Genomic DNA, 24,138 nt, shown 5'->3' on the forward strand with positions numbered 1-24,138 from the left:
TAAGCAAACTTCGAGTTTCAGAGTGGGTATGGAGCCTGCCTTTGGTTCTAAAACGGTCAGACTCTAGACTGGAGACGCTGACAGTTAACAGGTGCACATGCTAAAAATTCACTAAGCCTAGAAGCTTAAAGTATAAAGTGAATTATGTAGAGCTTAAAAGCAAGGAAATTCAAAGGAGGTAACTCTTAACAGATGGATAAACGGGAACTCCAGCACGTCCCGGCCAGCCCGTCACGTCACAGGACAATCACCCCAGCATCAGAGGGGTATCGAACCTCCGGCCCAGGGCGGACCCCCTCTCCCCGGCCCCCCGACGTACACCCCTTCTGCGCAGCCGCAGTGCAGCTCTTGACCGCCACGGCCAGGGGGAAAAAGACCCAGGGAGAAGACGGACAGGGCAGGGCCTGAGCCTACAGGTGCAAGTGAACAGAGCCGGTAGCTCTTGTTACCCAGCCACAGGGTGGCTCGACGTCACTTCCGGCAGGAGGTAGTGCTTCCGGGGGGCGGTGCGGGGAGCTGCTGTCGGGGTGACTTCTGGACGACTGCGTTGCGGGCTGGTCTTCTCTCCGCCTGCTCCAGCTGTCTTCGCTGCGGGTCTCGTCGGGGTCCTCTGCGGGCCTCTGACAGTTGTCGTGTCGCCGCGCGGCCGCCTCCGTCGCGAGGTGGGTGAGGCTCCGCCGGAGCCCATGTTCCCCACGCTGACATCCCCGGTCTGTCGCCGCTTCGCCTGCCGCCATCTTCCCGCCTGGAGCGCGGCGAGGACGCCGCGGGGCTGCGCGGCCAGTGCCTTGCGCGGCCGGCTGGGCAGAGCTGGGTCCAGCTGTGTTTGCGGGGTGCACGGCGGCCTGATACGGGTTCAGATGGTGGTGTGCTCAGCGGTCCGCACAGCCTCCAGGAAGGATGCTGTTGAAGGATGAGGCCTTCACCTCTACTGCGCATTTACGGTTAGCGTATTCGGAAGGCCGCATCCAGCCATAAGTTCAGTGTACCTTTTTAAAAAATAAAACCCTTTTTTCTGAGGGATTGGTCCTTGGTGGTGACGTACGGGAGGGTACTTTTGCAACACTGCCGTCATGCTTGTCATACATGATTTCAGTGCGATGGTTAAAACTTGAAAATGTCCATTGTTCTCTAAGCTGATGATGGTGTCTGAAATATCGAAGTATGGGTTTAAAGCAAGAAATACGAACATATTCTTGGAATTCTGTTGCATTTAAAATTGCATTTATTCACTTAAGTTATTTGTAGATTGTTTTGGGCGAATGGAGGAGGAACGTTTGGAAAATGAATTTGCCGTTAGATGGAGAGGAGGATATGACGTCGTCATTATTTTTTTTCTGAGGCGTTGCAGTGTTTTCTGATTATTTCCACTTTAAAATGGAAGCCTAGAAATGACGTGGGATTTTTTTTTTCCTCATCTATTTTGGACGTTTCAAAAAGTATTTTTATTTTATGTATATGCATGTGGGTAAGTGCATCCGTGTCATGCAGTGCCCGAGGACAGAAGAGGCTGTCTGATCCCCTGGAACTGGAGTTATAGACAATTGTTAGCTGCCATGTGGGTGCTGGGATTTGAACCCTGGACTGCTGCAAGAACAATCAGGTGTTCTTAACTGCTGAGCTATCTCTCCAGCCCTCAACATATTTTTTTTTTACGATCAAGATACAGGACATTGTGAAATAACTGAGCATCAGAAAAGAAAATATGTCTTATTCTTTCTATTTCTATCTTTTTATATTCTAACTATAGTAATTGGCTAATAAATACTTAAAATATGCCTGTTTGTCAACAAAAGTACAAAATTGAATAGTCTAAATTAGTAGGTTTGTGAATTTTCAAAATTTAGCTATGTCAAATAGTTAAGATGTAATGTTCAGGAAATATTTGTTGATTGACTTCCACATAGACCAGTAGTTTTTCTATTTTACACATTGTCTTCTAAACTATTGTGATAGTTTCTAATTGAATCTAAATGTTTTTGATACAGGAAATATGAACGGGAGGGCTGATTTTCGAGAGCCGAATGCAGAAGTTCCAAGACCAATTCCCCGTAACTATCATACTAAGTATTTATTATTAGAAGCACTTTCTATGTAAGGACCTTTTACTTACTTGAGTAACAGGAGCAGCTGAGCTGTAACACTGTGACACACTTCCTGGGTGTGACACCTGTGCAGTCACACAGGGCTTCACACTTACTTTAATGATATGTTGTTGCCATCTTGGAATTGCTAGCTTAGCTGAACAGGGGCCTCATTTTCGTTTAGTACTGGGCCCTTACTGTTTTGAGTAGCAGGTAGTAACAGTGAATTGTTTTTGGAGTCAGAGGTGTTTTAAAAAAAAGTGTTAAGACAGTTGTTCCAGTGCTCTGTTTTTTAAAATGCTTGTCTTTTGTCAGTAGTATCCTAAGCTACATTTTCAGGTTTTTTTTGTGGGTATTTTATTATTTTCCAATTTTCTTCTCTAAAAAGACATAGGGGCTGATTATATTCCAACAGAGGAAGAAAGAAGAGTCTTTGCAGAATGCAACGAGGAAAGCTTCTGGTTCCGATGTAAGTCTTTTTTTATTTGTTTTAAGAATCCTTTTATTTTTTTTTTAAATTTACTTCAGTGTTTGTGGTGTGTGTGCACCTGTGTGTGTACACCTGTGTGTGTGTGTGCATGTGTGTCTATTCGCGTGCGTGCATATGTGAAAGGCCAGGGTCAGTGTCTTTCTCTTGCTCTCTCCATCTTACTTTTTGAGGCAAAGCAGCTCACTGAAGCTGGAGCTTACAGTTTTGGCTAGACTGGCTGGCCAGTGAGCCCCTGCCACCTTCCTTTTCTGCCTCCAGCACTGGGATTATGGGTATGCACTGCCACACCTGATTTCTTAACTTGGGTGCTTTGGATCTGAACTCAGATTCTCAGGCACTTGACTCACTGAGCCATCTCCCTAGCTCCTGCACCTCATTTGTTTTTCTTATCTCTCCTTCCCCACCCCCCCTTCCTTCCACTAGTATCTCACTTTTTGGCATAGGGTTATGGCTAATTAAAGGTTAAGGAAATAGAATTGTACATGTTTTAAAGAAATTATTTCTAGAATTGTTTTTCAAAATCATAAAGCACTTTTGTTAATAATAGCATTTTCTTGGTGTACCTGAATTTTAGAAATCTAATAAGGTTGATAACTATTACCCTCACTTTCGAGATGGAAGAGTTGAGCTTTAGAAATGTTAAGCAAATTAGCTTGTTTTATATTGTACCTATTGAGCCATTGCGCCTGAACTTGAAGCCAGTTCTGTCTGAACCACAATCTTAAGGCTTTAACTCTTACTCGCCTTTACTCTCAGAAAGACTGGTTTGTTCCTATTTTTTGTAGTGAGATGTACCACCAGCTCTTAATTTCTGACTGCAGATCTTAATATCTTACATACAAGATTTTTTTGTGTGTGTGGTCTTTTGTAGCCCTTGCTGGCATGGAACTTACTATGTACCCCCAAAGAGAAAAAAAGTCCCAAGAGAACTAGTAGACCAGAGTAGCCTTGAAGATGTGATTATTTTGCCCATTTCCCAAGTGGTGGGATTATGCACTGCCATGCCTGGCTAAGATAGTATATTGCCTGCATGTATGTAAGTGTACATGTGTGGTGCAGTGCCCATGGAGGACAGAAGAGGGTGTCAGATCCCCTAGAACTGGAGTTATAGATGGTTGTTAGCCACCTGGTAGGTGCTGGGATTTGACTTGGGTCTTCTGCAAGAACAACCAGTGTTCTTAACCACTGAGCCATCTCTCTAGCCCCAAGATTTATTTTTTAAATACAGAGAGCACTGAAAGTTATATACAAAATGTAATTTTTTGTTTTCTTTCAACAAAATCCTGGTGTTGCTCCACCTGAAAACTACAATCCTTTTTAATTGGTGTAAGTTAATTGTAACAAAAAAGCAGGGTGGAATTTTAAAAGGGGGAAGAAGCAGGTAGAAGGTTTGCAGGATGTGACCTCAATATGTACGTATAGAATTGATTTTACTTGGGAGAGTATTGGCTTGTGACTGTTAATCAGAAGAATATGTTAAAGAAATTAGAAACATGTAGAAATATACTAATGGTAATTTTTACATATTTTTGAAGTCTGTAACCTAAATTACTTGTGGTTTAAAACCAGGCTTATTGATCTAAACGTTATTTTCTTTAAGATAGCTTTGTTTTTTCTTTGATCTATGATCAGTTAATCTTAAAGGTGTAATTATTTGCAGAAGTTTAAAATTGTGCCCCTATGCACTGACCAAAAGCCATTCTCAATGTCCAGACATAAAATATCTTTTTGTTACATGTTATATAGTACAATAGTTCTCAGCATCTGGAGTTATTGGCAAGGTGTATGAATTCATGTTTGCATCAGTTACAGATTGTATGGATAATATTTCATATTTATATTACTATTATGTGACTTTTCCTGGGGAAATGTGAAGAAACATCTGTTCACCCCAAATTGGGATAACACTGATAGAACAAAGAAAGAATTCTGTCAAAGTCCAGCTGAGTGAAGCATGGAGCTTATTGAGATTACTTACAGGCGCATGGTTGACTCTTGGGCAAATTGTTGGGGAAAAAACTCACAGCATATCCAACTCATGCATAGTAGGCTGCACTGAATTAGTACCTTTTACAGCTTCTGGGAAAGGAAGGGCTGCTTGAAGGTCATTTGCTGCTGGTCACAGCTGCTCTGATTAAAGATGGCAGTGGTCTTGTTCAACCCAGAGGAAACAGCTACACTGCATGCTTTCTTCTAGCCCTTAGCATTTTTTTCTGTCCCTCTTCTCAGCAATGTTCCCCAAGCATTGGTGGGATGATGAAGGTGTATGATTATTTTTCTGCGCATTGGGCTACTGAGCCACAGCCACAGTTATTCTCAGCAGTTTTATCAGTTATGAGTTTCCACAGTAATCACTGCCACTGTAAAAACAAGTTTCCTTTGAGTATGACTGACAGCAGCAATAATCTACATACATAAACAAATGTTTAGAAGGCAATTTGGGAGGTAATCATATACAGTTAACAAAACAGTAACCATAACCTCTCTGCTGGCAGCCTGTGATTTCCCCAGCCACAAGTTTTTGCCCATTTAAAAATAGCAAACATGGATGTCCTGTGGGACAGGCTTTAAATCAACTAGAAAATAGTTGGTTGAATCCATAATAGTCAATTGCAACATTACTGTAGCAAGCACATCTCTCTTGGGCCTGCTGATAGAGTAATGCGTGAGGTTCGTGGCCACCAGGACTGTTGGCAACAGTTCCTTCCGTCTTCCTGCGTAATGCTGTCTAACAGCATGAACGGAATCCTAGCTAGTAGGGAGAAAATTTCTGGCTTTATGCCAGCTTGGTTTCCTTGTCCTGTCTTCCAGGTTAGGGACTTACCATCTGTGGCATGCAACCAACAGTGGCTGTAGCCTGAATAGTGTCAGGGAGTCCTTTTTTTATAGATATGAGTGTTTGCCTGCTGTGGCATTACACCACCAACCTTATAGTTAGACCAAAAAAAGCCTAATTCTTAAATTTAGTTTTTAAGAGTGTGTCTGAACTCAGAGGACACTTGTTCCTCTAGGTATCTCTTGGAACCATCTGTCCCTTGGTCCCTTGCTGATGGAACTGTCTTGTTTGAACCCTGTCTTTGGAACTGTGTTCCAAGTCCAGCCCCACCCATAATTTTATTCAAAATAGTTCCTCCAGTTTTAATTGGGGAAAGACAAGCTTGGCTCCACCATAATCTTACAGCCCATCGGCCTTTTCAGAACTAGTTCTAGAACATCTCATTTACCCAAGGTTAGGAGTCCTTCCCAGTCTCCACTGTGCAAACAATGGAGATGGGTTTGCTGCAAGTCAGCTTATGATATGTTAATTCTCAAGCATGCTCGCATTCATTCATTGAGGTTGTCAAAGGAAACAATATCTAGTGCCCAGGTCACAAGACACAAGAGCACATGGTTTTGCTGGGGTTAATAAAAGTCATTAAGGCCAGATTCTGTCCATTTATAAAGGTCATTCCTGGGGCTGGAGAGATGGCTCAGCAGTTAAGAGCACTGGCTGTTCTTGCAGAGGACCGGGATGCAGAGGACCGGGATTCAATTCCCAACACCCACATGGCAACTAACAGCTGTCTGTAACTCCACTTCTAGGGGAGGCAACGCCCTCTTTTGACATCCTCAGAGATTGCATGACATGAGTGCACTTACATACATGCAAGCAATACACACATACACATAAAATGAAAATAATAAAATTAAAAGAACTTTTAAAAGTCATTCTCACAGCTTGCATATATGTATGTGTACCATATGTATGCCTGGTTCTCCCAGATGCCAAAAGGGGGTGTTTCATCCCTTGGAACTGGAGTGACAAGAGCCATACCCAGTGTGGGTAACCAAACTCAGGTCCTCTGTAAGAGCAACAAGTGCTCTTAACCACTGAGCCATCTGTGCAGCTCCCCAGGGGGACTTTTTGGTAGAATAACTGCCCAAAAGTTGCCCAGGGGACTTTTCTGTGGTGCAGCTTTTTATGAATCACCAACGCTCCTGTTGACATGCTTTGATGCTACCACTAATCATAAGTTGCCTGTGGGCTTTCCTGATGGTTTGGCTATTTTTTGAGTTCCCTTGCTCCTCTAGAGAGCCCCAGTAAACTTAACTGGTTCACCAAGCTGGACTTGGATGAAATTACTTCTTTGGTATGCAGATTCTATCTGTCTAGGGTGAATAGACATCTTTATACATCTCCTCAGGAAAAGTCATGTGACAAGTGCTTATTTCTAAATGAGACAGTATGATTAGTGATAAGCATAGACTCTGGGCCCACCTTACTATCTGAATGATGTATACTGAATGATGTGAGATTTGGGGCAAGTTTCTATGTCCGTTTCCTTACCTGCATGCACAGTGAGGATGATAGCTACCTGTCTCATGGAATTGTTATGGGAGTTAATTAAATTTTAATTATATAAGTGGTGGTAATCTAGCAAATGTATTCTGATTAATGAACTAGAAGTTTCTGTTGAAAATAGTGAATTTAGAGTAGCATTTTGCACTTGTGAGGAAAGAAGAGCTCAGGGAATTGTAGGAATACTGTATTGGATATGGTTTGGACAGTGATCATAATGCATGATAGGTTTTGTTCATCGCTGCTACTGATTTACCTGAAGAAACAGGTTGTTTGTAAATTGTAAAATAGGTGGCGCATACCTTTAATCCCAGCACTCCAGAGGCAGAGGCAGGTGGATCTCTGTGAGTTCAAGGCCAGCCTGGTCTACATAGTTCCAGGACAGCTGGGGCTACAGGGAGACCCTGTCTCAAAAAGACCAAAAAAAAAAAAAAATAAGTCACATAGTACAGTGGTACTAGGAGTCGGAGAACTTGGGCTCTGATCCCAGTTCAACCACAAACTTACCATCTGTGTTGTTTTTGAGCACTTGAGTTGTCCATTCTGGCTATCAGTTTACTCTGATTAAGATGAAAACTAGATAACCTCTAAAGCCCCTTTCAGTTTTACCATTATCTTTTTGTGCAAGTTGGAAAGAACGTTGGCCTGATGCTAATCCATTATCCCTTTACAGCCCAAGAAGAGGCATATGCATAGTGGTGAATCAAGGAACTAGTACTAGAATCTCCTTAACATGGCCGTTACTCTTTTAATTAAACAGAGAAAGTATTCTCCATTGTAGGGATGGCTGACTAACTCATCGACTTTTATCCTTACATAATTCTTCAGTGCTACGTGTTGCAGTCCATGAACCAAGATGAACTGATGCTGTAATTAAAAGTGATTTGTTCTTTGAAAAACCTTAAATGATAAGACATGAAGTCATTCTAACCAGCCAACATTAAAGAACCATTTTTGCAGCAAAGGTAAAATCTGTTAGCAAGTAGAATAGTAAGGAGGCAGATCTTAGGTGGCAGCAGATTATACCTGATGGCGAAGCTAAAGCCCAATGACAGAGTTAGAAATTTTAAATCGTTAAATTTCTCTAATAATTAAAAATGTCTTAGTTTTGTTTTTAAATTGCCCATGCATAGTTTAGACAAAGGTTGAACAAACTACAGCCCATGGACCAAATGTGGTTTTTGTATGCAATATGTTAAAAATTATTTTACACTTTTAAGTAACTGAGGGGAAAAACCCTGTTTTATTTCATGGAATGTTATTTTTTCCATGCAAATTACATGGAATTAGTATTTTATATCTATAAATAACATTTTATTAGAACAAAGCTTAAAACGGCACTTAACTAGTTGGGATAAAGATTCTAAAGTATGCTTGCCAACCTTTGGTCTGGAACAGCAATGTCCAGTGTGGTATTCACCAGCCACACAGAGCTATTTGAATTTAAAGTAATTTATGGTAAAAGTCAAACATAGAGGACATATTTAAGTTCTTGACAAGTAACAGCATGTTAAGTATTATCTAACATGGAAGCTCACTAGAGACTCAGAGCCAGGGTTTTTATTGGGGATTGATCACAAAGGCACCTTCAGCCTATCTAGTACTGAAATTCTAGATGCCCAGATGGAAAGCAGATATTCAGTATGAGCTATATTTGTACAAACAAGTGATTGCTTATTTAGGTAAAGTTATTCCCAGTCTAGGGAACTTTCTTTGTCAATTACTAGATCTAGTTGTTTGCCAGGCTAGTCAGTCAAGGACCAACTCCCATAATTGCAAAAAATTTGTGGTGCTGATATAAAGATTAATAGCAGTTTTTAATTTATGTCATTTATAATTATGGGTTAATATGCATATATATATACATTTTCATAAGGTTTTAAGGAACCTTTAAAATACATGTATTCTTTCAGCTACCTTGTGAAACATATAATTTGTATTTTGGTTCACTGTGTAATATAGTGCTTAAAAGTTTGGGCTCTGATATCAGATTTCATTAAAATTATAAGACTAGATACTGAATTAAGTATATGGTTTTGATTGAGTAGGGGGTCTTAACATCTCTGAGCTTCAGTTTCCTGATTTTTAAATTGGTGGTGGTAATATTACCTACCTCAGAAAGATGTGATAAGAGTAAATGAGAAATTGATGTAAGGTACTTAGGTTGCTTGGAATTCAGTTATCACTCAGCACTGAGTGACTTTCTTGCTTGTAAAGCACTTCTGTATCATTACTCTCCCCCTTTTACTTCAGAAGTAACGTCTGGTCATTTTATTTTGTTGTTAGTTGATTGTATTAATGAATTGCTATTTAGAATCTAAATCTAGATGTTTCTTCAATTATGTTATTTAATACTTTACAATATTAAAATGTTCCTTAATATTTTTCAGTATGAGTTTGCACAGTACAGCTTTTAGAAATCCTAGTTGTTCAGTTTGCATCTTGATGGTTTTACTGTTACTGATAATCATTTATCTCCTAGTGAGCTCAAGACAGAATGTTTTTCCTTCTGTTGATAAAGACAAGTTCTTTTTCTTCCTACAGCTGTGCCTTTGGCTGCCACAAGTATGTTGATTACTCAAGGATTAATTAGTAAAGGTAACTGTTTTTTTAATTTATTTAGCATTTTTGACATCTTTTGTCTTGTTTTCCTGATTTTTAAATAAAGAATGATAATATATCTTACTAAGCATAAACATTGATAAATTTATATAGTGTTAGAAGAGTTTTATCTCCATGGACCTACTCATTTGATTATATTGAGTATTTAACAACTGGGCTGTAGCTTAGTTTTAAAGTGCCTGCTTAGCTTGCAGGAAGCCTTAGGTCCTTTTTGAAAAATATTTACTATTTTTTGTATATGAGTGTATTCCCTGCATGTATGTAAGTACATCCGTGTTGTGCAATGCCTGCAGAGGTCAAAAGAGGGTGTTGGATTCCCCTGAAACTGGAGTTAGGGTGGTTGTTAGCCACCATGTGGATGCTAGGAGTGGAACTGGGTCCTCTACAAGAGCAGTGGGTGCTTTATTTTAAACTCTGAGCCATCTCTTCAGCCCCGTGAAGCCTTAGATTTGATCCCTAGCACTGAGCTAAAAAACCTGGATGTGTGGCTCATGCTTGTTATCCTCGCACTTGGGAAGTAAATGCCATAGGATGAGGTCATTCTTGGCTGCATAGTGAATTCTAGGCCAGCCTGGACTAATTTGAGACGCTTAAACAAAAACCAAACAATGAAGCAAAAAATTGGTAGTATCATTAACGGTCTACAGGAGTAGGAAAGTACCTTAAAACTTGTGGATAGTTTATAGTAATGCAGCAGATTGGATATGGTGGCTAAACTGTATCATTCTTACTTAGAAGATTGTTAGAAATGCACATTTGGGGGCTTGAGACCAGACATGGGTCAGAATATCTAGATCTGTTTAAACAGGTTTAAGGTGTTTCATATGTACTGGCTTAAAGACCAGTAGTTTCTTGAACAAGCTAGTCTTTTCATCTAGGAGAATAGATGGGGATGAGTTAACATTTTTTGAAAAATTAGAAACTGGAAGATCTGGTAGGTAATCTAAAGTGTCATTCCTCAGGCTCTGCCCAACCTGGGTTTTTTGTTTGTTTGGTTTTTTTTTTTGTAAGATTTATTTTTATTGGCTCAATGGTTAAGAATACTGACTGTTCTTGCATAAGACCCGGTTCAAATCCCTGCACCTACATGGCAACTAACAGCTGTTTGTAACTTGAGTTCCAGGGAGTCCAACACCCTCTTCTGACCTCTGCAGACATTGCACGACACAGGTGCACTTACATACATGTAGGCAATACATGCATACACATAAAAATATAAGGATAATAAATAAATGTTTTTAGAAAGATTTATTTTTATCGTTTACGTATGAGCGTATCCATGTGTGTAAGCCCTTAGAGGCTATAAAAGGGTGTTGGGTGGAGCTAAAGTTACAGGGAGTTGTAAGCCACTTGACATAGATGCTGGGAATTGAATTTAGGTTCTTTGGAAGAATAGCAAGTTTCCACTGAGCCATGTCTGCAGCCTCCCACCAGCAAGCCCCAGCTCTGGGAATACACATGTCACCTCCATGCCCAGTTTTTTTACTTGGTTTCTAAGAATCAGACTGAGGTCCTCAGGCTTACAAGACTAAGTTCTTTAATACTTAGTCTGAATTGTTTCCGCAGCCATAGGAATCTATTTTTATTTCCTGTAGCCCCACCTCACCTGGAACTTGCTTTGTAGACCAGACTGGCCTTTACAGCAGTGTCTGTGTTTAGTTGTACAACCAGCAGAGTTGCTTATTAAATTGACTTTTGAACTATCTGTCTGTTTGGTAGCCTATACCTGGAAAGAATTCCAGAGAGCAGTATAATGTTACGATGATCCCCAAGCATCTTAAAAACTTGTTCTTATAATTAACTAGCTCCTCTGTAAATGTGAATATGATAGGATGTTTTTAACTTTTTAAAAATAATTATTGAGGGGCTGGAGAGATGGCTCAGTGGTTAAGAGTACCTGCTGTTCTTACAGAGGGATCAGATTTGGTTCCCAGCATCTACTTAGTTACTGATAACTGTTGGTAACCCCTGCATAGTGCACTTACATACGTGCAAGCAAAACACCCACATAAAAATAATAAAACATTTGAAAAATTATAATTAAGGGACTGGAGAGATGGCTCAGTGGTTAAGAGCACTGGCTGCTGTTGCAGAAGACCTGGGTTTGGTTCCCAGCACTCACTGGCAGCTAACAACTATCTGTAACTCCAATTCCAGGGGCTCTGATGCCCTTTTTTGACCTTGGTGGGCATTGCACGTATGTAGTACACTTGCATACAAGCAAAACACCCATAAAATAAATCCAATTTTTAAAAAAATTATTAAAAGGCAAAAAATCTTTTTAAAAATACTTTATTATTTTTATTTTATGTGTATGTGTGTGAGTGTATTGCTTGCATGTGTCTAAGTGCACTCAGGTGTGCAATGCCCACAGAGGTTAGAAGAAGGTGTCAAATCCCCTGGAACTGGAGTTACAGATGGTTGTTAGCTGCCATGTGGGTGCTGGGTCCTCTGTGAGAGAAGTCAGTGCTCCTAACCGCTGAGTTACCTCTTCAACCCTAAAAGGCAAAAAATCTTATGTAGTTCAGAGTGGCCTTAAACATACTGTGTAGCTAAGAATCACCTTGAACTTCTAATCCTCATGCCGCTAACCTTCCAAATGTGGGATTGCAGGTGTGCACCACCATGCCCTGTTTATCTGGTGCTGGGAATCAAACCCAAAGCTCCATGCATGATAGACAAGCACTCTACCGTACTGAATTACATCCCAACCCTATTTTAGCATGTTTACATTAGCAGTGTGAACCATATAAATGGTAATCTTTAAGAATTATTTACTTATTTAGATCTATTTAAATATGTATGCGTATTTTGCCTGCATGTATGTAAGTAAGCCTGCAGATGCCAGAAGAGGGAATCTGGTCCCCTTGAAACTGAAGTTACAGTCAGTTGTTAACCACCATATGGGTGCTGGGAACAGAACCCCTATCTTCTGAAAGAGCAGCCAATGTCTTTAGCCCCAGTAGATAGTAATCTTGACAAAAACTAGTTTTTTATTTATTATTATTATTTTATGTGTGTGTTTTGCTGTATGTGTGTGTTTACCCATGCATGCAATGCCTGTGGAGGCCAGAAGAGGGCATTGGATGCCCTGGCACTGGAGTTACATGGATGGTTGTTAGCCTCCATGTAGTTGCTGAGAGCCAAACTCCTTTGTAAGAGCAGCCAGTGCTGGTAGCCACTTTCCAACCCCAAAAGCTAGGGTTTTGTTGTTTTTTTTTTTTAATCTTTCTGAGACAGGGTCTCTCTGTAGCCCCAGCTGTCCTGGAACTCACTATGTAGACCAGGGTGGCCTTGAAAACTCACAGAGATCCGCCTGCCTCTGCCTCCCGAGTGCTGGGATTAAAGGCATGCGCCACCACACCCGGCCCAAAAGCTAGTTTTTAAAAGTAGGTTTTGTTTGTGTTGTTTTGTTTTAACTGTTTATATGGTCATGGAAAAAGAAATAGTTTGAGGGCTGGGGGTGTAGCTCAGTGGTAGAGTACTTGCCTAGTGTGTATGAGTTCTTGGGTTCGATCTCTGTTACAGTTTATAAAATGGATTTGGAGGGACTTGGAAGATGGCTCAGTAGGTAAAGTGCTTGCTGTGTAACTTGAGGAACTGAGTTTGAATCCCAGAGCCCATGTGAAGCTGGGAACTGTAGTGCATGTCTGTAATACCAGGTGAGATGGGAGGCAGAGGCAGGAGAGTCTCTGGAAGCTCACGGGCCAGCTAGCCTGATATACACAGGGGCAAATAACAAAAGAGAAGCCCTTTCTCAAGGTAGAGGCAAGGACCGACAAGGTTTTCCTCTGGTCCCTATACGCATGCATGCCAGTGCCCAAGCTTGCACTAACGTGCGTACATATGCACAAATGGATTTGGATAGAAATGAAAGGATTTGAGGAGCAGAATAAGAAATTATTTGAAGAACCTCTAAACAGTTCATTGCATTTCAGTTCATTAGGATTGAGTTTGTATTAAAAAAAAAAAAAAAGTAAGCACTGGTAGTAGTTCACCTGAAGAAACAGATATTGAGGCAAGTAGAAATTAAAATTTTTTTTTGTTTTAATTTTATGTGTATGAGTGCATCCCTGTTGCGCAGTGCCCACGGAGGTCAGGAGAGTGCTTGGATTCCCTAAAACTGGAATTGTGGGTGGTTAGCTGCCATGAGGGTGCTGGGATTTGAACCTGGATCGTCTGCAAGAGCAGCCAGTCCTCTTAACCACTGGGCCATCTCTGCAGCCTTGCAGTAGAAAATTTAAATACCTGAAGTACTAAATTGTGAAATATTCAAAGGAGTTGTAAATGTTCTGTTGGACCGCTATAATCAAGGAACTTTTTAAAGAAGTGGCTTTCGAGAGATGAGCAAGATGTAGGTTAAAAGAGAAGGAAGGAAATATCAGGAATTGACTGTTTAAAGAATTACTCTTGTTATATAGAAACATTTTTTTAGTCTATTGATTGTAAAGTGATCTTTATACATTCATCTGTTTAGTAGTCTGTAGATTTTTTGCATTTAAAAATATTTTCTAGGTTGGGGGGTGGTGGTCATGAACACCTCTAGTCCCAGCGCTTGGGAAGCAGAGGCAGGTGGATCTCTGTGTGTTCAAGGCCAGCCTGGTCTACAAAGTGAATTCCAGGCCAGCTGGGACTGCAGAGAGAACCTGTCTCAAAAAGACCGAAAAAAAAAAAAAACACCAAAAAATTTTCTGTCAGGGCTAGAAAGATGACTCAGCAATTAAGAAGATTGGCTATTTTTGCAGAAGACCCAGGTTCGAGTCCCAGCACATACGTGGCAGATAACAACCATCCACGACTCCTGTTCCAGGGATCCGAGCCCTCTTCTCACCTCTGTGGGCACTGCATGACATGGATGCACTTAGACACATGCAGGCAATATACTCATACACATAAAATAAAAATAAATTTTCTGTTGGCTCTGAATTCACTTGTTTCTTAAATAGCTTACAGTTTTCTAGGGCTAAAAAGAGTTAATGTTAACACAATATTTGAACATAGTCTAAATTGATTTTTCCTTCTCTTAACTTTGTTGCTCAGAAGTACTTAACTCTTTTTTTAGGAATCCTTTCAAGTCATCCCAAATATGGTTCCATCCCTAAACTTATATGTAAGTATGAACTGCTCTGTATTTTTCTTACTCTTTTTATGTAAATAAAATTATTTTAATAAAATGTTTTGACTTACGTTAGTTATATACTTATATGTTCTCATAAAGCAAGTTGTTTAAGCTCTTCATTAAATGGACTACTTGGCTATCTCAGCATAAAAAATCCTGGATTACTTAACAGACTCTTTCTCCCCCTTTTGTAGTGTAAAGTAACTTAATTTGACATTACTTTATAAATACATAGTATTTGAAAACAAATTTTTCATCTGTGTATAATGAAATAAAGTCATGTAGATATTCTGATTAATCCAAGTAATTTTGTGTAGAATCAGGCTTAATTCAAATTTTTTCTTTAATTTACATTTTTCATTATGGCTAACAAAAGAAGCTAAATAGCTCTTGAAAAAGCACATGAAACTTTAAAGTCAGAGTTATTTCTCTTTTGTTCTGGAAATGTAATGTAATGTTATATTTAGGTTGGACTTTATAATACATTATTTTTATTAAATATTTATTTTTATTTTATGTGTATGCATGTATTGCTTGCATGTAAGTACACCTGGGTCATGCAGTGCCCATGGAGGTCTGAAGAAAGCATCATTTTCCCTGGAACTGGAGTTAGGGACGGTTGTTAGCGGCCATGTGGGTGCTGGGATTCAAACCTGGGTCCTTTGCAAGACAGCCAGTGCCCTTAACTGCTGAGCCCTCTCTCCAGCTCCCTGTAATTCATTATTTTTATGAAACTGTTGTACCTAATTTCATTTTTAATTTTGTGAAATTGATTGAGCATAGCATGATTCCTATTTTACAGGAAAATAAATAACTTAAAGCCCTGCGATGAGGCCTGCAGACTGCTTTGGTTGCTTATCTGTTCCTCTTTCCATATTCTCTCATGGTCTGTAAAGTAACTAGTATATTAGAGGTGATTGATGTTACTGCAACTTCTCTTTGACTCACTTTCTTTAGGGAAAGTGAATTATATCTGTAGAATTTTCTGTAAACTCTGAGCTTGATTTAATGAATCTTTACAATTATTTCAGGTAATCTTGGTTTTTCTAAAACCTAAGAGAGAGTTAGAAATACAGTTTTTAAAAAATACTGTTTCAGAAAAGATTTTTGTCTAAAAAAGGTCCATTCAGTCACACTTTTTTGTTTATGTTTATTTGATTTTATAAATAAGTTGCTTGTATCATGGGATACTTTGCTGGAAAGCTTTCTTATGTGAAAACATGCCAAGAAAAGTTCAAGAATCTTGAAAACTCCCCTCTTGGAGAAGCTTTGCGATCAGGACAAGCACGGCGATCCTCACCTGGGTAGGAGATTTTGATCTTCATGGCTCAATGGTTCTGGTTTGTTTGAGACAACTAGATGTCAGAATGCAGGCGGGAAACACTGCTTAAGGGCCTAGGCCTAATGTGGTTTGCTTGAAAAGGTGGAACAAACTTAGCTGTCTTTGTTTTAAGCACAGAGTTCACCTTATTAAGACTACACATCCCAAAATAAAGGTTTTTTTTTCTTGTTTTAATTAGGCAGACATGTTTGGTTTATTGTATCTTGGACTTATTTTGGTCTTCCAAATTTTGTCAATCCTTTCTCAACAGAAAACCACTTTTTTATTGTTTATATTGTCTAAAGTACTGGACACCTAAACGGATCAGAAATTGTCTATTTAATTTTTTCTCAAATATAGTACATTTGTTTTGATTATGTCATACCAATAATCAGGTAATTCTTGAGTAAATATTTCAAAAGTATGTTAGTACCTGATTAAATTTTTAGTATATATGGTACCTGAATAAATTTCTAATATGAATTGGTGTAAATATTTTGAGGTTTTTGTTTTATTTCTTAGCTAAAGCTTGTAAATCAGATAAAAATGAAGAGCAAAAACTGTAGGCACCAAGTTGTTTACAACTTTAAAAATAAAAAATTATATATGCATAAAATAGTCTCTAAAGAGAAGTATTTACCTATAAAAATATTGGAAGTGGTTAGTAATAATGGTTGTGATATATCAGATTTTATTGTTTTATACAAACTTCCTACATCATTTTATACAAATTTTGAGGTTTTTATTATTTAAGAGAAAATCTTTAAAAAAGAAAAGAACACCTGGCATGGTGGCACATGCCTTTAATCCCAGCACTCGGGAGGTAGAGGCAGGTGGATCTTTATGAGTTCAAGGCTAGCCTGGTCTACCTAGTAAGTTCCAGTCCAGCTGGGGCTACAGGGAGACCCTGTCTCAAAAAGATCCACCCCCCCCAAAAAAAAAATAAAACACCAATAAGGGTTGGGGGGGCAACCTTTAAAATGTTAGCATAGTTTGGTGGCACATACTTGCTGTCCCTAGCACTTGGAAAGTTGAAGTAGGAGAATTGAATCTGAGAGGAGCCTGCATCCCCTTACATATTTAGGCCCTGTCTTGAAACAAAACACTTGAAATGTTAAAAAATTTCAAACTTCTGCAGGGCCTAGTGGCGCGCTTTGGTCCCAGCACTCAGGAGGCAGAAGCAGGTGGATCTCAGTGAGTTCAAGGCCGGCCTGGTCTACATAGTGAGTTGGGGCTACAGAGAGACCCTGTCTCAAAAAGACCAAAAAAAAAAATCAAACTTCTAAATCAAGTAAAGCAATGTTTAATCCATTGCTGGTTTTCTTCAGACTATTATTTGGATTTTGTATTGTATAGAATATATAAATATTTGTCTGAATAGGTAGATAAGTAAGGCCTTTAAATAAACTGGTAAATTATTTCACAGTGGCAAGCAATGTAAAGTTGTTACAGTCTGGGATCCACAAATGCCCCAAACAGACAAACGGACAGGTGACTCTGGAGAAAGAAAGAAAGATTTATTATGGCGGGCTACACTCTTTCCTAGAGGATCCAAGTGCTGCACCGAGCCTAAGCACTCTAGCTCTTTTTATATTGGTCGTGTTGCTAGGCAAGCAAGCAGAATACAGAAGCCAATCATTGAGCGTTAAGCTTGAGCAAACATTATCAAGGAAATACACAAGAAGATACAGTTTTCCATCCAAACCCATCTGCACGGAACCAGCTTCCTCCTCTTTCATAAATAGACGTTATCAATCTTACTGTTATTCTACATTGACTTTACCAGTCACAAAGTTCCCTCTAGGGAGATTTTGTTGTATAGCAATTTTATCTTAGGAACCTCTAAATGTTGCGGGATACTTTTTGTATAGAGAAACTATAACCAGGAGTGAAAAATTAGGCTCCCAAGCATACAGGTGGAGAGTCCCCTAAATAATTTCTATTCTATTAAGCAACAATTACTATTTTGCAGAAGCAAGCCAAGCATAACTTACAGAAGCCATAAATCAGCAGGATGCTCTGATCTGTTCCCCAGACAACCAGGGTCCAGCTGGCATGTGTTCCCATACCTTGGGCTAACTGCCTGATAATTTCAGAGAATAGAGTCAGCCTAAACTTTGACATGGTATAGCTGTGGTCAAGAAGGTGCCCTATCATAAAGTGTATGAGAAGATAGTATTACCTGTATCTACTTCAGCTAGTTAGTGATTGTATAGACCATGGCTGTGGAAATACTTTAATATGGAAATTGGACATGTCTATTGAAATTAGACCTGATCTAAAGGACTTTTTTAAGAAAGACTTTTAGTATATATTAAAATTATTTCTGTAGCCAAATACTTAGAAAATTGGATATATATTTTCTATTTTCCTTTATTGAATGACAACATCCATGTATTTGCTTTTGAGGTAAAGAGTCTCACTGTATAGCCCAGTCTGGCCTCAGTGTTGGGATCCTCCCACCTCAGCCTCTCTAGTGCTGGAATTGTGGGTGTTCACCCCTTGTTTGGCTAGTGACAACTTTCAAGATGTCAGGATATGTTTTGAGTGCTTTTATAGCAGAAACAGACTTCATTTGACTGCTTATAAATAACAAAATTTATGTTTATTTTAGAAATTTATATCTTATTTTCCTATCTTAATAGTTTTTAAGGCAGTGACTCATTGTTTTTATATAATATGGTGTTCTTTTACAGGCACTATGCTCAAAAGTCAAAATATGACTCAAATATGAGTGGTCAGTCCTCTTTTGTGACAGCTCCTGCAGCAGATAACATAGAAAAGGACGAGTTTCCTCGTTATGAGCCAATTCCATTCAGTGCTTCTATGAATGAATCCACTCCTACTGGTATTACTGATCATATTGCCCAAGGTAGAAACTTCTCTTGAAATGAATTTCAGCATTTTATGGTCCAACGTATGTATAAACTTTATTTGATCATCTTTTCTGCTGGGTATCACTTCTGTGTTCTGCCATCTGCCATTAACCTAAATTCATCCATCTGCCTAGTTCAGCATGTTTGTTCTGGTCATTGGTTTCTTCATTCCTCCAGCAATCTTTGAAGACCAGTAGATGCCAGGTACTCTTGTTAGGTATGGACGAAGAAAAGGTGAATAAGGCTTGGTTCTTGTTCTAGAGAAACTTTGGGTTTGTTAGAAGGTACAGAAACACACTGATAAATTACACATTGTCCCAGTAATTGAATGTGTTCATATATTTGATGGAATAGCAAAAGAGTGATAAACTGTGGCTTGGCAGTGGAGGCTTCAGGAAGGCCTAGGTTATGTTTGATAGGTTGGTCTTAAAAGGTTTCAGCTTTTTTGTCCTATGTTATTGTAAGAAAAAAGTTGGACCTGTCTTACAGAACTGTTGTCAAGTGAGGAAATCCATGTGAAAATGTATTTGTGCAAATACTAGGTTCACAGAAATAACTTTAGATAAGGCCAGGATTTAAATCATGTTTAATATTTGCTGTGTGATTGTATAATTACTGTCATCAGCAAGTAGCTATCATCCATTCATCTTGAATGGAGATGGTAATATAATGCTGGCAAACAATAGACTGAACAAATGTTAGATTCCTTCCTTTCATTCTGTTCTGCAGTGAGAAGTGGGGAGTTACAAATGGGAAGTAATAAAAGACTGTACTACTTCCCTTTTTTGTTTTGATCTTTGTTGTTTTTTGAGACAGGTTCTCTTTTTTTGAGATAGGGTCTCCCTGTAGCCCCAGCTGGCCTGGAACTCACAAAGATCCTCCTGCCTTTGCCTCCTGAGTGCTGGGCTTAGTGTGTGCCACCATGCCCAGCAAATCAGAAGCTTTTTTAAAGTTAGGACCTAAACATATTTGCCAGCAAACCCTGTTGTGGTCTTTATTTAGTGGCAGTGATTTTTTCCCCCCTATATTTTGCCTAGAGAACTATTGATGTGTACTTACTGAAACTACTTGCTAAGTGTACGTTGGGAACAGCTGGGGATTTGGCTTCTTTTTTTTTTTTTTTTTTTTTTAAGATGAGAGATTTGAGTTTGCATACAGGTTAAAGAGAAGGGGAGAGGATGCAGAGGAAAAAGAGAAACTGATTATAATTTAAGCAGTGTTTGAGAAGACTCTGAAATGCAGGTACCTCAGTAGGTCAGAATATAAAGTATCTACTAGCCAAATGTGGCTTGATAATTAATTAAAATGAAATGAAAAGTTGAATTTCTCTGCTTTGGCAGCATTTCAGTTGCTCAGTAGCAGCCGTGCATGCTAGTGGCTTCTATGGTTGGGATCAGAGATGTGAGCTTAGAACAGGAAAGGGTAGTTAGAGAAGCTAAGTCCTTATCTTATCTCTGAAGGCAGCTCTTCTTGTCCTGGCTGTGTTTCATTTTTCTAGTCAAATTCAGATCCATTCTTCTCTTCTCTCTGTGCACCAACTCTTTCTGCAGTGACTTGCATCCTTCATAGCATTTTCAGCAGCAACTTCCATGCTCTTAAAATTTGTTTCCCACATGAAAAAGCAAGCGAACAAGAATCCCTTTGGTATCTATCCCACAAGCAACAGACCCATATTTCATAGGATTTTAGTACCCTCCACAGCAGCCAGCCATGCGCCCACTTCTGTTTGTCTGCTCTTCCTGCTCTTTCATCTCCCCAGCCTCACAAGTCAAACTTGACACTTAGTGCCCTACATTGATCCCCAGTGGTTTCCTGTTTTGACTCCCCCATGCTGCCCTCCCTTTCCAGGGTGCTGCCTTTTGTTGGAGTTTTGTTTGTCCACTTTTTAGTTTTTTCCAGAATTCCAAAGAGGAAGTGGAAAGCACTAAGACTTGCCATAGTTTTTACAGTTCAATTTAAGCAGTGCTGTTACACATTTTCTTATTCCTTCCAGCTCTAAATAACTTTCACAAAGCAGTCAATCCATTTCTCTGCAGTGCAGGATATATTCCTTTAACTTGTAAGTGTAGAAAATTTTTGTAATCTTCTGTGTGATTTATGCTTTCATTTATCACAGGACTTAGAACAAATTTTTTCTTTTGCATAAGAACTTAGACCTGGAAGGAATTCTAGAGATCCTTTATTCATATTCTTTCATGGAAAAACCAGGATTCAGAGAAGCTTAGTGATTTGCCCAAGGACTTTAGCTGGTTGCTAGGGAGAGCACGGATACGGACCTAGGGTTCCTGAAAAGGCATAGGACCTCTATTGGTATATTTAAAATAATCTGTTGGGACGAATCAGTGAGTTCAGTGGCTACTTGCTATTAATGTAACACAAAGTGAAAGATTGTTTTTCTTTATGTTCTTATCCAGAAAAAGATGAGTTTTTGATGATTGCTATTTTAGATTGAATTAGAAATTGAAGTCTTGTTTTGTCAGTACACATTCACCAAAATAAAGGATTAGAGTTGAAAACATTTGATAAATATGATACTTGGAGAAATCTGATTTTTTTGCTGTGAGTTCTAAATAAATATGATTTGTAAAAATGGACTAAACATTTAATGTATTATTAAAATGACCTACCTAGTTTGTATATTTTACTGGAAAGTACTTTTGATGTGGTGTCTAAAACTTTGTAAGTACTCCCCGAATGTTATCAGTTTCTTTTGAAATGTTCATATGGCCTTTTTGCTATTTATATACTTAAACTGTATTGAGTATTTGTGTCGTTAATGTTAAAAAGAGACCACTTTGTTATTGTTTTCACAGTATTTGACTCTGCTATTGCTCACACTTTATCTTTGAGAGAGAGAAGAATAAATGTAGCTTCCTAAGCTGAGGAGCTGACACTTTCTTCCACCTCAGTGTTATGTGTTGGACTAGTGAAAATCATGCCTGTTCTGGTTAAAGACTATGTTTCATACTATTGAATAGTTATTTCAAATATTTTTGTTTAAATACCATAAACATGGTGAATTAATTTTGTTTAGTTTTTGGAGACAGGCCCTAGCTGACCTGAAACTCACTATATAGACAAGGCCAGCCTCAATCTCACAGAGATCCGCCAGCCATTGCCTCTCGAGTGCTAGGATTAAAGGTATGAGTCACCATACCCAGCTTGTAAATTTTTAAGTAATATATAGCCATAGAAATATTAATAAGATTTACTGTCAAGTTTTGTTTAGCTGCCAGTAGACTCTTTAATGCCATACATAGTTTAAATAACATTGACATTTGAATTAGTATAAGTTATACTGTTAGATCTTACAATAGCTATTATGTTTCTGGCCATAGTTTAATTTCTAAAATGTCTTATATTAATTTTAAATTTTAGAAATAAAAGTTTGAAAGTATAAGGAGGAAGAGACTGTACTTTAGTAATCTTGGAAAAAGTATAGTACCTTTGGAATGGTGGTAATAATTTGATCCTTTATTTCACTTTCCTGTTTCAGTTTTAGGTAAAAAGCATTTGTAAAAATTTTCAGATCCTTGTACCACCACTTATTAACTGTTTGTGTTTTAGGACCTGATCCCAACTTTGAAGAAAGTCCTAAGAGAAAGAGTATTACATATGAGGAATTGAGGAGTAAGAACAGAGAGTCCTATGAAGTAACTTTAACACAAAAGAGTGACCCCTCAGTAAGGCCCATGCAGGAAAGAGTGCCCAAAAAAGAAGGTATGATAGTTGAGTCTGAATTGTAAACTCTTTAGGATTGGAAACTGAACGTTTAAGCATTAGCTTAAAGCGCTCACTATGTTAATGTGTGCTTTCACTCTTCAAGCTGTACCAAAATAAATTTTTTAAAAAGAATGGGCTGGAGAAATGGGTCAGTGATTACGAGTGTTTGCTGCTCTTGCAAAGGACACGAGTTCAGTTCCCAGCACCATGTCAGGTGACAGTCACCTATATCTCCAGCTCTAGGGTGATCCAACACCTCTGGCCTCTTCAGGCAGACACATGCACATATCACCCCCCCACACACACACAATTAAAAACTGAATAGTTATTTCATAGTTATCATTTGCCCTATTTTTAAGGATGTTCAAAGGCCATTTGTGTTAGAAAATAATGAAGTCTAAATAGTAAGACACAGACAGGGAGGCTGGTTTTATAATGCAGTGTAGGAGTTTTAACTGTTTTTCCCTTATGGAAGTCATGTTAGGAAATGCAGTCTTTTTCCTAACAGTTTAAAATTTAAATCTCTTTGGGACAGTGTGCTGCATCTCTTGCACATTTAGGTTTGCTGAGCAAACGTAGTAACTGGCCTTCAGTGACACTTTTGGCAAAATTACGAAGTCATGATTGAGTATTGAAGCTGCTTTTCTTGAATGTCTGTGCAATTAAGAGTTACATGCCAGGAGCTGCAGAGATGGCCCAGCGGTTAAGAGCACTGACTGCTCTTGCAGAGGACCCGGGTTCAATTCACAGCACCCACATGGCGGCTACAAACCATCCTTAACGCCAGTTCCAGGGGAATCCGAAGCCCTCTTCTGACCTCTGCGGCATTGCACGACCCAGGTGTACTCACATACATGCAGGCAATACACTCATACACATAAAAATATATATAAAGGAGTTACATGCCTTACAGATCAGCATTTAGGGCATTTCAAGAGGAGAAATTTGACTTCTTCCTCTAGAATAAATAATTTTTAAGTTATAATTTAAATCTCTTTGGGACAGCCATTTGTAACTTAACAACACTTACTGAGTTTTTGTCATTAAAGCATTTGACATGGACTCCATCAGCTAGTGGCCGTTACCCTGTGATATTGATACTTTGTTCTGCTGGTTTACCAGGATCCAGACTGTAAGCTCCAGGAGGGCAGGAAGTTGTGTTTTCATTTCTGTAATCTTTTCTAAAAATTTCTATACCATAATACTTATGCTGCTGTGTTATTTTTATTGTACTTTTTTCAGTCTGAGGCTCTGAGCAGAGTGTTTTAATTGTCCTTTTGTAGTAACAGAGGCTAGAGAAAGGAAATCTGGCATGCCTTCAGCATTTGTTGTATTTTGACATGTAGCTTTAACTGAACATTCCTGAAGTTAGTATGACACAGTAGTGAAAAACTGAACTTTTGGGGGGTTTTTTGTTTATATTTATACATTAAACACATTTTATTATTAGAGCAATGTCACTACATATTGTGTGTTCTCGAAAACTACCATATAGTCATGATGGACTAAGACAAGACATGGGCTAAGTGTGAGGAAAAGGGGTATGTAATGAATTAGTGTAGTA

The 24,138-nt window shown here is 38.9% G+C and overlaps 1 protein-coding gene across 2 annotated transcripts; it reads left to right on the top strand.

The window, feature by feature from the left end:
- The first annotated feature begins 479 nt into the window (after nt 1–479).
- On the top strand, nt 480–23,951 carry Ociad1 (OCIA domain containing 1). Of its 2 annotated transcripts, none has more exons than XM_008837710.3 (8): nt 480–662; nt 1,989–2,051; nt 2,473–2,553; nt 9,458–9,511; nt 14,598–14,645; nt 15,826–15,958; nt 18,672–18,847; nt 22,419–23,951. In XM_008837710.3, the coding sequence occupies exons 2-8, from the start codon at nt 1,994–1,996 to the stop codon at nt 22,595–22,597; spliced, it is 729 nt and encodes a 242-aa protein (XP_008835932.1). In that variant the 5' UTR covers nt 480–662; nt 1,989–1,993; the 3' UTR covers nt 22,598–23,951. The 2 variants fall into 2 exon arrangements, with proteins under 2 accessions (XP_008835932.1, XP_008835931.1); XM_008837709.3 differs by lacking the exon at nt 480–662 and adding an exon at nt 734–944.
- Nucleotides 23,952–24,138: the final 187 nt, after the last annotated feature.

The sequence above is a fragment of the Nannospalax galili genome, unplaced genomic scaffold (genome assembly GCF_000622305.1).
Source record: "Nannospalax galili isolate Female #2095 unplaced genomic scaffold, S.galili_v1.0 scaffold318, whole genome shotgun sequence".
NCBI lineage: Eukaryota > Metazoa > Chordata > Mammalia > Rodentia > Spalacidae > Nannospalax > Nannospalax galili.

Bases quoted from the DNA above. Each gene is read 5' to 3' on its own strand.
- Ociad1 (XM_008837709.3), top strand. From the start codon at position 914: ATGAGGCCTTCACCTCTACTGCGCATTTACG. The intron at 9,512-14,597 runs GTAACTGTTTTT...CTCTTTTTTTAG, and splicing joins TCAAGGATTAATTAGTAAAG to GAATCCTTTCAAGTCATCCC. The intron at 18,848-22,418 runs GTAGAAACTTCT...TTTGTGTTTTAG, and splicing joins TACTGATCATATTGCCCAAG to GACCTGATCCCAACTTTGAA.